General features: G+C 39.5%; 1 protein-coding gene across 2 annotated transcripts; it reads left to right on the forward strand.

The window, feature by feature from the left end:
• The first annotated feature begins 251 nt into the window (after positions 1-251).
• On the forward strand, positions 252-14,062 carry LOC121520413. Of its 2 annotated transcripts, XM_041803846.1 has the most exons (6): positions 252-663; positions 3,073-3,384; positions 3,464-3,733; positions 7,553-7,654; positions 10,619-10,662; positions 12,703-14,062. In XM_041803846.1, exons 1-6 carry the CDS (start codon positions 594-596, stop codon positions 12,748-12,750), a joined length of 846 nt encoding a protein of 281 aa, XP_041659780.1. In that variant the 5' UTR covers positions 252-593; the 3' UTR covers positions 12,751-14,062. The 2 variants fall into 2 exon arrangements, with proteins under 2 accessions (XP_041659780.1, XP_041659781.1); XM_041803847.1 differs by lacking the exons at positions 10,619-10,662; positions 12,703-14,062 and adding an exon at positions 8,109-8,719.
• The last annotated feature ends 1,094 nt before the right edge of the window (positions 14,063-15,156 follow it).

A 15,156-nucleotide genomic window follows, 5' to 3' on the forward strand; every position in this document is an offset into this window, starting at 1 on the left:
CTATTTAGATTATGCGATTATATTAAATGACAACATCAATACGTTTATATGATCATGTTAGTATATATATTTTGATTATTATTAGACGGTGCTGAGTAAAATTTGTTAGTACCCCTCTTATTTTGATTTCTGTGTGTAAATGGGTGCGTCACTTCCTATGACGTAATCACGTCACTTGCTAGCCTGTTCAAAATGTGTGTTTAAGACTTCCCAGGGACGACTCTGGCCTCATTTCCAAGGGACCTGACACAGAGGAAGGATCCTGAACTTTGAGAAACAGCCTCTGTGTCAACTTCAGTGCTTATGTTGATGAGGAAGTGTCTTTGTGTCGTTGGCTCTAGCAGAACGGTGAAGAGAAAAACCCTCCCTTTATTATTGGTACATTCTGACGGGAAGAAGGGGCCAGAAGAGGTGGACGGCCCTCAACAGTGTGCTGCCAACCATCATTTACACTAAAGAGACGCCACGTACAACCAGCTCGTTCGCAACGACGCATCGCTACAGATTTCTTACCCTGGACGAAACACAGCAGAAGACTGTAGCAATAGATGAAGCAATCTAACATTGACTAAGACATTTGGAGTTCTTCCAGTATGGCTCATTGTATGGGTTACATCACCCTGCTTGTCTCTGTGTCTCCGCTTTACTTCTGTGTAGCAAAAGGTAAGAACCAATTTGTTCTTCATTACAGAGACAATACAGTAGATTTAGACTTAACCCTCTGTAACAACTGTCTTTATAACTGTTTTTAGTGAATGGGAAATTTGAGAAAAAGTCAACCCTAAAGTCGTTTTTGTGCTTTAGATTTGGTTTTAAAATTATAGTCTAGATCTGGATTTAATGGACATACATGGATCACTTTAAATGGTTGGTGTAAAGAGGGCCTTTAAGTGCAACAGGGGATATTTGCTGCCAGTTTCCCATTAGACAAACCCCCTTTGCCTCTCTGGCAGGTGTCTATTGGTCATAAATCATGTGATCATCTTACCTTGGTCCTGTTATCCTATTGGCAGGTATATCATATGTGGAGGTATCTGATTGGTTACATTATTTTCACATTATATTTTCACAATTATTCACATTTTCACATTTCTTTTACATTATGAAAGATCCAATGATGTTTACAGTATTTTTCTTGAAGACCCTGTGAAGGCTACAAACGGAAACATGCCAGTCTTATACAGTTCTGTAAGCTGCAAGAGTTGCTGGAGCTTTCGGTTTCTTCTCAGTCTGGTGATACTCATGACGTGTGGCTCTTGAGCAACGACTTGCGGCTCTTTTAAGTCTTACTTAAAAAAAGAGGAAACTTTGACCTGAGAAATGATCCATTGCAGATAAGAGATGAGAGAGAGAACATGCAAGATATATATCCCTGGTTCTTGAGAAAAGGGACAAAACAGGTTACATATTTGACTTTGTACTTGGTAACTTTGATAATTTGATGTGGATATCAATTAGTCTTTGTATAGTACAAATTCATGACAGAAGTAATCTCTTAATTATTAATATTGAAATACAGACTATGGCCCATTATAAGAAGACCAGCATTAATATATTATTAATGAATGTATCAGTGAAGTAGTATTGTTGTTGGGTTCAGTAAAACTATTCCAGTAGTGGTTAGAGATGAAATAAGGGTGTTTAAAGATGAAGCAATGATCACTGTAATACTGACATTAGCACAAATAATGACAGTGAAGGGAAAGATGTTTCGAATATTTAAAGGTGATAACAGCAATGCAGTTTGAACTGAACTGAATTTGATATGAAAATTACAAGTGTATATACACTTTATTGCCAAAAGTATTCACTCAACCATCCAAATAATTGAAATGAGGTGTTCAATCACTTCCTTGGTCACAGGTGTATAAAATCAAGCACCTAGGCATGCAGACTGCTTCTACGAACATTCGTGAAAGAATGGGTCGCTCTCAGGAGTTCAGTGAATTCCAGCGTGGTACTGTGATAGGATGCCACCTGTTCAACAAGTCCAGTGATGAAAATTTCCTCGCTCCTAAATATTCCACAGTCAACTGTAAGTGGTATTATAACAAAGTGGAAGCAATTTGGAGTAACAGCAACTCAGCCACGAAGTGGTAGGCCAAATAAAATGACAGGGCAGGGTCAGCGGATGCTGAGGCGCATAGTGCCAGAGGTCACCAACTTTTTGCAGAGTCACTCACTACAGACTTCCAAACTTCATGTGGCCTTCAGATTAGCTCAAGAACAGTACGTAGAGAGCTTCATAGAATGGGTTTCCATGGCTGAGCAGCTGCATCCAAGCCATACATCACCATGGACAAGTCTGGGTTTGGCGGTTGCCAGGTGAACAGTACTTGTCTGACTGCATTGTGCCAAGTGTTAAGGTTGGTGGAGGGGGGATTATGGTGTGGGGTTGTTTTTCAGGAGCTGGGCTTGGCCCCTTAGTTCCAGTGAAGGAAACTCTGAATGCTTCAGCATACCAAGAGATTTTGGACAATTCCATTCTCCCAACTTTGTGGGAACAGTTTGGGGATGGCCCCTTCCTCTTCCAACATGACTGTGCACCAGTGCACAAAGCAAGCTCCATAAAGACATGGATGAGAGAGTTTGGTGTGGATGAACTTGACTGGCCTGCACAGAGTCCTGACCTCAACCTGACAGAACACCTTTAGGATGAATTAGAGCGGAAACTGAGAGCCAGGCCTTCACGTCCAACATCAGTGTGTGACCTCACAAATGCGCTTCTGGAAGAATGGTCAAAAAATTCCCATAAACACACTCCTAAACCTTGTGGAAAGCCTTTCCAGAAGAGTTGAAGCTGTTACAGCTGCAAAGGGTGGACCGACGTCATATTAAACCCTATGGATTAAGAATGAGATGTCACTTAAGTTCATATGCAAGTCAAGGCAGGTGAGCCAATACTTTTGGCAATATAGTGTTAGTGTCCGTTCAGACTCTCTTCATCAAACTAGACTAACTGTCCCATCATGTGAATGGAGATGTACTGCTGCTGTTTGCTAATCTTCATCTCTGTGGCAGATTATGGTTTCTGTAGTCATATAGCTGATTCTGATTTCTCTTCTTTTGCAGGGACTGATGTGTTTGTGCGGACAGGAAAGGATTTACTCCTGGATCTCAATAAAGACGAGGAAAACCACAGTTTAACTTGGTTTTATGATGACATTAGGACCATTATAGGACCATTGACATTGACCATTGTAAAACGTTTTTCTCAAACACAACCAAAATTTTTTAATGGTTATGAATCCAGAGCCATTTTTTTTGCACAAAATGACTCTCTGCTGTTAAAGAATGTTCAGCTGAGTGACAGTGGAGTTTACACAGCACATGTTACCAGTGACAGTGTCACTGATGTAGCCAAATACAAGCTCACAGTTCAGGGTAAGTTTCCTCACATTATAAATGTGGATTAAGTTGTTCTCTGTCTATAACCTCCTCACATTTACTCTGATTCCTACAGATCCAGTGTCTAGAGTAGAACTGAAAGTTAAATTCTGCAGCTCAGACTCGTCTAACCTCACAGTGATCTGCAGAACTCTGGACTCTAACATCAGCAGCACGTTCACATGTAGAAACCAAACCTGCTCTCATGACGGAGGAGAGGGAACAACACCTGGTGCTTCTTTGGACGTCTACCTGGAGAATGGCTCAGTCATCTGTAACCATAGCAACCACGTCAGCTCAGAAAAGGACGTCATGAAGATTGAAGATCTTTGTGAAAAGACTCCTGGTAAGACTAAAGAATTCTTGATTGGAAAGTCATATAAAAGTTTTCATTATTTGAAGGTGATTAGAGTTGAATTTCTCAAGACATAACTGCCTGAGCTGAACCACGTTATGATTCAAATTCAAAAGAAGCTAAACTTTCTCACTGTAGGCTGCTGTCATCTTGTACAATGTTTTTGTATGCAAGATAACTCTTAAAATAGTCCACAATGATGAGAGACAGGAGTAATTTTGCCTTTAAAATGAATGACATTATTTGTGTCAGAGTTTATATGATCAGTGACCTCATTCCTCCTGTTTAAACCCCATTTCCAAAAAAAGTTGTGGTGCTGTGCTAAATGTAAAAAAATGGAATGCAATGATTTGCAGATCTCTTAAACCCATATTTTATTCACAACAGAACATATCAGGTGCTGAAACTGAGAGTTTTTACCATGAAAAATCATGAGCTCATTTTGGATTTTATGGCAGCAACGCACATCAAAAAAGTAGGGACAAAAGGCTGGAAAAGTAAGTGGTACTCATGAAAAACAGCCGGAGGAGCATCTTGCAAGTAATAGGTTAATTTGCAACGGGTAAGGACCAAGACTAGGTACTAAAGGAGCATTTTAAAGAGGCAGAGTCCCTCAGAAGTAAAGATGGGCAGAGGTTCACCAGTCTGAGACAAACTGTCTAAAAATTATGGAACAATTTCTGAAAAATGTTCCCCAATATCTGATTGCATAGACTTGAGTAGAATACCCCACCATCTATAGTTCATAATATTATCAAACGATGCAGAGCATCTGATGAAATCTCTGTGCACAAGGTCAAAGCCAAAGGTCAATATTAGAAACAGGTTTGATTCTGTACTGAAAATCACTGCATGGACTCAGGAACACTCCTAAAATCATCGTCTTTCAACACAGTCTGGCGTTATATCCACAAATGTAAGTTTAAGCTGTGCCATACAAAGAAGACACCATATGTAAACATGATCCAGAAACACTGCCGTCTTTTCTGGGCCAAAGTTCATTTAAAATGGACTGAGGCAAAATGGAAAACCGTTCGGTGGTGAGATGAATTCACATTTGAAATTTTGGAAACCATGACAACTGTGTGCTGTGTACTAGGGCTGAATGATTTCGAAAAATAATCTAAGTGCAATTATTTTTACCCAATATTGCAATTGCAACTGAATAAGTGAACATTTTTTAAATTCCTCATCTCATGTATTTTTCAACAAAAACAAGCAATAATTCATTCTATACTATAACCAACACAATATTAGATTAAAATATGGCCAAATAATTTTTTGAAAATTATCTAATTGTGATGGTTTATTACTCATTTTGCAAATTTGATATGAACTGTTGTCTCAAAGGTAATCAAAATTTGTGTATAATTCTCATATTTAATAAGAAAAACATACAAAAATGAAGAAAATAGGATTTTTGTGCACTATTCTAAAAATATGGCACTTGCATGATTATATGATACGTAATGCATAACATCACTGCTGCAACAAAAGTGTTCTAAACTGGTATTTTGACACAAATTTCAGGTCAATGAAATATTGCACCTTCTGTGATTTGACAATTCCAGCAGGCCATATTGCAATTTAATCTAATTTGCAATTAATTGCCCAGCCCTACTGTGTACTAAAGAGAGGGACCATCCAGCTTGTTGTCAGCACACAGTTCAAAAGCCTGCATCTCTGATGATAAGGTATTACATTAGTGCCTATGGCATCATAAAATGAAAAATCCAGCAAATAAGCTATTGAGGACTGTTGAGCAGCTAGAATTCAACATCAGATAATAATGGGAAAACATTCCTCTCCCAAAGCTCCAGCAAATAGCCTCCTCATTCCCAGATGTTTGCAGACTGTTGTTAAAAGAAGAGGGGACGCTACACAGTGATAACCATGGCCATGTCTCTACTTTTTTCAGATGTAGATAAGATAAGATAAGATATTCCTTTATTAGTCCCACAAGGGGAAATCCAATTTACAGCAGCAAAAAGTATCTTAGTCAAAGCAGGCCATTGGTGACAGAAACAATAGAAAATACAATAGAACACACACAATAGAAATAGAGTACAAATTAAAGTAGTGTTGCAAAAACACTAATATATCCAAAATTATGGTGTGTAAAAACTTTAACTTACAAATTATAAATAGTATTTACAGTTATGTACAGGTTGGGTATATTACAGATTGGGTGTGGTGGAGATATTAATATGTACTCCTATACACACACATATATACACAAATATATATACAAACGTGTACAGATTATACATATAAATTAGTTATTGCACAGATTAATTTGAGCAGTTTCTGTTTTGGAGTCTAACAGCTGCAGGAAGGAAAGACCTGCGATGCCTCTCCTTCACACACTTTGGTTGGATCATCCTGTCACCAATGGAGCTCCTTGGTGCAGTGAGTGTGTGTTGGAGGGGGTGGGAGTTGTTGTCCATCATGGAGGACAGCTTGGCTGTCATCCTCCTCTCCCCCACCTCTTCCACAGGTTCTAGAGGGCATCCCAGGACAGAGCTGGCCTTCTTTATAAGTTTGTTCAGCCTCTTCCTGTCAGCTGCTGGGATGCTGCTCCCCCAGCAGACCACGCCATAGAAGAGGACGAGGCCACAACAGAGTCATAGAAGGTCTTCAGGAGTGCCCTCTGCACCCCAAAAGACCTCAGCCTCCTGAGCAGATAGAGTCTGCTCTGACCTTTTTTGATAAGTGCGGTGGTGTTATCAGACCAGTCCAGTTCATGGTTCAGATGAACACCCAGGTACTTGTAAGATGTCACCATCTCAGTGCCCCTTCCCTGGATGTTCACTGGTGAGGGGGGGGAGTGGGAGCGCTGCCGAAAGTCCACAACCACCTCCTTGGTCTTACTAGCGTTAATCTGTAGGTGGTTCCGCTGGCACCAGTCCACAAGTCCTGGATGAGTCCTCTATACGACCGGTCATCCCCATCTGTGATGAGGCCGACGATGGCAGAGTCGTCAGAGAACTTCTGCCGGTGGCAGGTGGGTGATGGGTGGGAAAAGTCAGCAGTGTAGAGGGTGAAGAGGAACGGCGCCAGCATCGTTCCCTGGGGGGCCCCTACACTGCAGAGGACGGTCTCTGACACACATTCCCGGGTCCCCACATACTGTGGGCGGTTGGTGAGATAGTCCACAATCCAGCATGTGAGGTGTAGGTCCACTCCAGACAGCTCCAGCTTGTCCGACAGGATGTCCGGCCTGATGGTGTTGAAAGCACTGCTGAGGTCCAGGAAGAGGACCCGAACAGAGCTCCCAGACAACTACAGGTGAGAAAGAGCTCGATGGAGGAGGAAGATGATGGCATCGTCCACTCCGATGCCAGGCTGGTACGCGAACTGCAGCGGGTCCATGGATGAGCTCACCAGGGGGCGCAGGTGGTCAAGGACAAGCCGCTCCATGGCCCTTCATGAGGTGGGATGTTAAGGCCACCAGCCTATAGCAGCTAGGGTCCTTGGGATGCTGGGTCTTTGGCACGGATACCACGCAGGACGTGTGATGCTGCCATCAAATTCAAAATGTGGTCTCAGTTTCAACATCTGACATGTTTTATTGTGAATAAAATATGGGTTTTACACTTTATTAAAATTAGGGTTGTAGTTCAGAATGCCCTCTACCAGGGGGACTTTTAAAATCAGGCAGTTGTTGTTTGAATATGTAGTGACTTTCTGCATGCATCACACATCTTAATTAAACCATATCCAACCAGTTTTTGAAAAGCAAAGGTTTACAAAACATAAAGATTAAACCTAGTTCTGAATTTCAAACTATGCTTTCTCTTTCCTTCTTAGAGTCCCATGTAGCAGCAACTGTCACTACCGTCGTTATCATCCTCATCATCATCATGCTTTTGGTTGTTGGAGCAGTACTTTATCGTTGTTGGAAAAGACAATGTAAGTCAAAGATTGTTCTATGAAATTCTCATCTTTGAAACTGGCTTTTAGATGCTTACAAAACTTGGCACCAGAAATGTCATGGCATCGGGCTGTAGACCTCTATGGGGGGGCATTTTGGGCTCATCTGTTGCAGATCTCTACAATGGGGCGACCTCGATTGTAGGGAGGAGAGCGACGTGCTAACCCTTTTTGAGTTTTTCTCTAGTTTTTGGTGTGTTACTTTTAATTTTATCCCCCTCCCACCCACCCTAACCCTAACTTAAGGGTTCAGGTGCCTAACCCTAACCCGGTTTGGGTTTTCCTGAGTCTGTGATGTGATGAATTTAAATGTATCCCCTTAGTAAATTTTGGATTTTTATCAATAAAACTTGGCTGTTAGGAAAAATAGCCACTTACTGTACCCTCTGTACCCAGATTGGGTAATGTACATCATTTCCCTCTCCTGGTCTAGGTCACCCCATTGTGGAGGTCTGCAACAGATGAGTCCCAAACGCCCCACCATAGAGGTCTGCAGTGTGATCCTCGTGAAGAAATTTAAGAAACTTCTCGTCACGCTAACTAGTGGTAGGATCACCAGGGGCACAGCCAATGGTCATTGCCAAATTTCCCATCCGAAGACCCCCTTTGGTAGTCAGCTTTTTCTGTAAAAGATCTCTAATGTGGACTGCACAACCAGCTGAAATAAAATCAACACAAGACATAAAGACTTTTAAAGTCCAAGTACGGTGAGATCCAAGTTTTGTGTTTTATCACAGTCGATATGATGGAGTAAGGTTGCTGTAAGCATGTGGCTGAATCTTTGATTTAGACCATTAGAAGTTTTTCACCTCTTTCCTGGCTCGGTTTAATTTGGTCAGGGTAAAAATCTGAGTCCATGACATCACCAATCTTTATGGGGAATAGCTGCCCCCCCCCGCGATACAAAACGATATAAAATCACAGAGCAGTTCATATCAGTACAGTCTGTTTTTTGCAGATGTCAGTGCCTTCAGATGTTTTTCATGACTGAAATTCAGCCTGGTGGTTTATAGCACAGTATCCTATCATACAACAATCCTGGAAAAAAAAAAAAAAAAAAAAAGATTCAATATCATGTAACAGGGACTTTAATAGAAGCATCAATAGGTGGCTACAACAAAATCAGATATGTGAGATGTCATTTCTAATTGTTCCATGTTGCTGTAATTTTTGTAACTATGAAGTAAATTCTAACCCTCCAGTCTAGAGCTGGGTCATATGGCCTAAAAGTGATATCCTAATATACTTTTTGCTGTATCCCAATACACGATATAAATTGCAATACTTTGATATGTCCTCTGTCTGTATAATGTTTAATTCAGCTTCAAATGACACTAGTTTGGTGATTAAAACAGACTGTTCTATTGGATTTTTAATAAAATTGTATGCAGAAAGGGCAGAAATCAGTAACAAGTCAAATTCAACACACTGTTTTATTTTAAAAGGACTTACATCTTTTACTAACAAATCAAACATTCATAAAAGTGGAAAGTATGGAAAGTCCTGAAATGTTTTCTGTGTTATGTTTACTAATGCTGATTATAAAACAATTATTTTCCCCATTAAGGGTAAAAAAACCCCACAAGACTCACCAATCCTGCATGCAGCCACTGGCTTAAACCCTGCAGTCTAGTCCACCATTCAGGCTCACAGCTGTAATTGTATTAGTCCGTTATCTGTGCTGATGAACGCTGGAGAGGTTTCTGACAAGTACATAACATGAGTGCATCTTAAGAGCTTATTCAAGAAGCTCTCCCGTGTGATCACGGGGGGATAGAAGCTTGTATGGAGGCGGGAACATTTTAACTCCTCCTTGTCGGTGTTTTAAACTGTTAGACTGAAATAAGGCTCCGTAATTGTGAAGAAGTGGATCACATTTGTCCGCTGCTGGACGTCTTCTCTCTGACACGTATGACTCTGGCAGGGATTTTTCAGCAAAATGACCACCTAGGCAAATCAAGTATTCTGGGTTAAATGTCTTTATGAGTTTTTGAAATCATGGCTTTTCAACAACACTGGGCTCATGTCTTTAGCATTACCATTATATCTGAGTCATCTTGCTGCGTATTTTAACGATTACCGCGTGAGTTCTACCTTTTTCTTTTTAAAGCTGAACAACTGGTAGATGACAGACCCAGCAGTTTCTGGTTGTCCCTCTCTGAGTGCAGATAAAACTAGCCGCTAGCTCACCACGCTGCTCTGTTTACCCATTGAGTTTACCTCCTCTCTCTCCTCTGCTGATACAAAAACACACATGTGCAGAAGAAATTTTTCTGGATGGGCGGGGGGGAGAGAGCTCTCTGCTGTGAGCGATGCATTCAGGGACAATGGGAGAAGCGAACCTCCAGTGAGAAATGCACGCTGATGGCTCAAAACCTCCACATAATTTATACTCGGATGTTCGCGATATAGTCATTTTATACATCATGCGTGGCAAAAGCTGGGATACATCGAGTATCCTCGATATATTGCCCACCCCTACTTAATTCAATTTATTTTTTTAACAACTTTTATTTGTATGTATTTTTGATGTAAACTTAATATTTTTGCCTTGTACTGTTCTTTTGTTTTCTAGAAGCCGGACTAGATATATGAAAAGGAAACTAGTTTTAGCTAAAATACATATATATGAAACATCAGGTACTTGTAGCTTATTTTTAACAGGCCATGTTGTGTAATTTTAATTTTCCCTATAAAAATATTCATACAATTTTATTTCCATGTAAAGCAGTAAATGAGTAAGGGTAGCAACTCAAACTAGCTTATTATTTATTCTGCATGTAAATGAAGCCCTCTTTACAATCTAATTACATTACTATTGAATTATTTAACTGCTCAAATGCTGTTTTTCATTGTAGACAATCTTAAAATTGCTCTGGTATTGTGAATGACCTAACAGATTTGATGTGTTGTTTTTTTTTTTTTGTTTTAACTAACATGCAGCTCAAACAGATGAAAGGGGAAATGAAGGTCCCGAAGAGCTCAGGGTAAGGGGGAATATTTTTTATGCCTCTTTTTAGAATTCCAAGTTTATAATTTCTGAAGCGTTTTAGAAACAGAGAATTGCCATTGAGCCACTATCATTATGCACCATGCTCTTAAATCATGGGCCATCAATGTCAAGAACTAGTTAGCTTTCTAACGTTTGCACTAATCTGCTGTTCACTCCTACCTGCCTGCAGCTCATGTCTCTGGTTGTTGTAGTAGTTTTGGATTTCTCATTAGTTCTTTATATTATTAATCATTTCTTGTTTTCAATTTCAGTTAACAAGACCAAAAGCATGTCTGTTATGTTAATTGGTGACAATGGATGAATCCATTTGGGCACCTGATGAAATTAACCCATCCATACTGCAAAAGTAAACACATATGATGTCCAGTGAAGTAATCATTTTATGATTTATTTCTCAATTTATGACATCCACCACAGTTTCTATAATAATGATTATATTGTGGGGTATTTGTCATAATTTTGTTTGTAAGACTATTTTCATTATAAACTGGACATGTATCATAATTTTCTGTGGCTTTTCAAATGTCTGGGTTAAAGAAACAGTTTTAAACTTAGTGATTGTTCTGAACTAGTACTCCCTTTATTGCCATGCATTCACCCTTAATGCTAATTCATAATTATAGCAACATTTTAGTTAAGAAAGCAATTAACCATTAGAGATCCACTGGTTATTTTCTCTTTTTGCTAATACTTTGCTTTTGACAATATAAACCAAGTTTAATTTACTCTATCAGAATATAGGACCTCGAAAACCTCCCCCACAAAACCACCAAAAATGGATTTGATTTTTTAATTTAAAACTATATATTGTCATTCCACTCCTCACAGATTTTACATACGAAATTTGAGGAGTGATAAGAAAACAGCTTAAACCCCCAGTCAGAGCCAACAGGTGGATGCTGGGGTGGAGGTGGGTTGAAGGCGAGAGCACAGTGTTGATCCAGGGGCAGCAAATCAGCAGAGGAAGAGACCAGAAATCTTGCAGCTTAAATAGCCCACTAATTTAGGAGGATGTGAGTCATGTGATGTGATTAAGATGCATGTTAGGTGTGAATGATTGTGCTTGAGATTACTGACAGAATTAACTTGTAGGCTTCGTTTTTTTAAAAAGAAATTACAAAATGCTGAAATTATGAAAAAAATGCACAGGTATTTGCACTGTGTGGTCCACTGTCCCCTATACAGAACATTAATTTTTCTATCAAATTGAAATAATCATATTTCATGTTTTACATGTTTTAACCCTATAGAGTGGTGCAGGAATGAGTCCTAAGTTAACATTTTAGCACCTCCAGTTCTCTCATCTAAAAGGCTATGGGATTTTTGAATAAGTTTTCAGTTAAATGCCTGAAATAAGGTCTGTAGTGAACACAAGCTCAAGAGATGTGCAAAATGTTCCCCACCTTTAAATTGTGTATCTTTCCACATCTTAATAAAGGTGGTTGCTAAAAGACAACTAACAAGGACTCTACAGCGTTTGTCGGGAAGACTATATGTCATCATCCAAAGCACGGCATCTGAGCCTGCCGTTCACTTGTATCCACGGGTGATGACGCTAAATTCAGTCGACCGTGTTCGGTATAGCATGATGTTGGCTTTTTACTTGCGTCAGTTAGATTACAAACGAGATATGATGCTTATATTATCAATTTGTGAAGATTATCTTTCTGAACAAAACGTGTAAGTTTCATAAACTTTTATTTGGACACAGCTTATTTTCAGCAATAATCCAAAAAACCCAGTGAAAAATTCCATAGGCTCAACGCCAAGGGAACCCATGCGACACGAACCTCCAGGTGTGCCTACAAAATTATGTCACAACTGCACCACTCTATTGATGTCAAACAAAAACTTAAAGACTGCTTACAAATCGCACTTTCCACACAAAGTAATAGCTTTGTTTTCATGCTATCATGTGACAAAAATATCAGATGATGAATTCACGCCTGTTTGAATTTGGACCCCTAAAGGTTAAAATAGAAAAATGAACATTCTTCTGTTGTATGTGTTGAAGGTTGTGGCTGGAGCAGAGCCGGAACAGAGAACTGAGAACGATGCCTAAGCTGATCCTCATCCCTGTGAAGTACCTACTGAGAACAGAGTCGATGCTCGGCTAAAAAGCCCGTACGCTACAGTGGAAAAACCTTGAGAGTTCTGAAACCGTTCTGCACATAATACTCGACACACCACACTTCTAGCAGGTAGAAAGAAAGCTTTTTAGCTGCATTTACTTGAGCCATTTGGGGCACATTGTTTACAGTCTGACAAGATACTTGTGTACCCAGAATAAAACCGACAGCGCACTCATTGATTGATGATTGAATCTATGTGTGACCTGATTTTTGATTTAGACCATTAGAAAGTTGTTCATATCTTTCCTGACTTGGTTTTATTTGAGCAGAGCAAATATCATAGCCCATGACATTACATGTCTTGATGGTAAATTATTCCGCCCCCCTAATACAACGATATAAAACACGGAGCAGTTCATATCAGTACAGTCTGTTGTTAGCTGATGTCACTGCCTTCACTGATCGGCTACAGTGGCCTGCGGATTACTAAAACTATCATAACAGAGAGATTTATGCCAGAAAACAGTAAATTTATTCAACTTCAACTTTAGTCTCTCTGCTCTGGCACAGAGTCAGGCAGCTGCTCCCTGACCAGATGCTTTTTGTAAAATTTAAGAGGATCGTATTTCTCGTTAGTAAGTGTGGCTTCAGCTCATTTAACTGACCCGCCCAAACCATCCCATAGGAGATTTTACTGTCTCATTTTTTTCATGATTTTGGAGCTTAATTGAGACGTTTTATTTGACTGAAATTTGGTGGTTCATAACAGTGGCCTGTCAAAACCAAAACTAAAATAAAAGTCTTTTTAGTCACGTTACAGTGACTTTAAATGTAGCAGTATGACCTAATAAGGGAGAAAAAAACTGTGAAAAGGGGCACTGCCAGTCTGGTCTACATAGTGATGTACTTTAGCATGTTTACAGTGGCAAAGCAGCCTTTGGCAATATATAATGAATGAGGGAAACTATTCAATAGCGTTAGGTTGTCTGCAGGATGAAGGCTGCACTTGTGTCAGTAAATGTCTCTGAATATTTAAGGCTGTGACACATAAAATAGGACAGTTTTTTATGTTATGTATTTTTACTTTCAGTGTTGCGCTGTAGCTAATTTTTGTTTTTGCTGTTTTATTATCTTGATGCTTCTATTGGGGAAATGTTTACTTCATGAAACAACTGTTATTTTATACTGACATGGAGAAGCAGCTATTCTTTAGAAGAGAAATCACAGCTTCATCTGTGGTGTGTTGATACTAGTAACACTTGAATAAGACAGTTTCTAGAAGACTTGCTGTAAATTATTAAAGTACCCACAAAGAAAACATGTCCTGTGGTCATTTTATTCACTACACTTCACTTTTCTTTAGACCACCACACAAATGAAGCCACTGAATCTGTTAGAAATGGAAAGAATGTGTATGAAATCAAACTGAACTTCCTGTCAGCAGAAAGAATAACATGAAAAGGTCACTTGACATCAATTACATCACATTAAGCTTGGCATCAAGCTTTAGTTTTATACACAGGGTTCCAAATTATTATGCAAATATGATTCAAATTAAACATTTGATTTTTAGTTTTTAAATTAGGTTTTCAATTGCGCTGCTTCTTAGGGAGGTTCAGTCAGGAACACTCTACATACATTTAACTATCTTATTGCAAAATGGATGTACAGTTTAACTCGGCAAAGAAGGCTCTGCTTAAAAGATGCTCCCTGGATTAGTCAAGCAGCATGCTTTGACCTTCCAGGGAGCGCATGGCTAGAGACCTCCATATGGATTGATATATTTATAGTAATTCATAATAATACAATAAAATTTGTTCAAAAGCAACTAATCCATAGCAGCATAAATCTGAATATGAGGGTGCACAAAGTGTTATGCTACAAAGGAGGAGGCAGCCTGCAGCAGCAGCACCTTGGTACGTCAGCATTAATGCAAGCAGAGACCAGCTTAGGATCAGCAGGCCGCAAGCTGATCACAGCTGAGGGTATGACTACTGTGTCCTGCATGAACTAACACTGAGCTTAATTTGTTCCACATTATTAAGCAAAACACGGCCTTCTACAATATGGGTAAAAGAAAGAGCTCTCTGCAGATGGAAAGAGTGAAATAGTGAAGCATCTTGCAAAAGGTATGAAAACACTGGATATTTGAGGAAAAATTAAGAGAAATTCGTACTGTGAAAAGATTTATGCGTGATTCAGAATGCAGATGGGTTCAGATAAAGGCCTATTAAGGAAAGTTTCTGTGAGTTAAACTCGTCGTATTAAGAGACCAGCTGTGAATATTTCACTTATGACTAGCAAACAGGTATTTGAAGCTGCTGGTGCCTCTGGAGTCCTAAGAACCTCCATGCAGGATCTTCCAGTCTTATATGAAGACTAATTTTAAAGTTTGA

The sequence above is a fragment of the Cheilinus undulatus genome, linkage group 13 (genome assembly GCF_018320785.1).
Source record: "Cheilinus undulatus linkage group 13, ASM1832078v1, whole genome shotgun sequence".
NCBI lineage: Eukaryota > Metazoa > Chordata > Actinopteri > Labriformes > Labridae > Cheilinus > Cheilinus undulatus.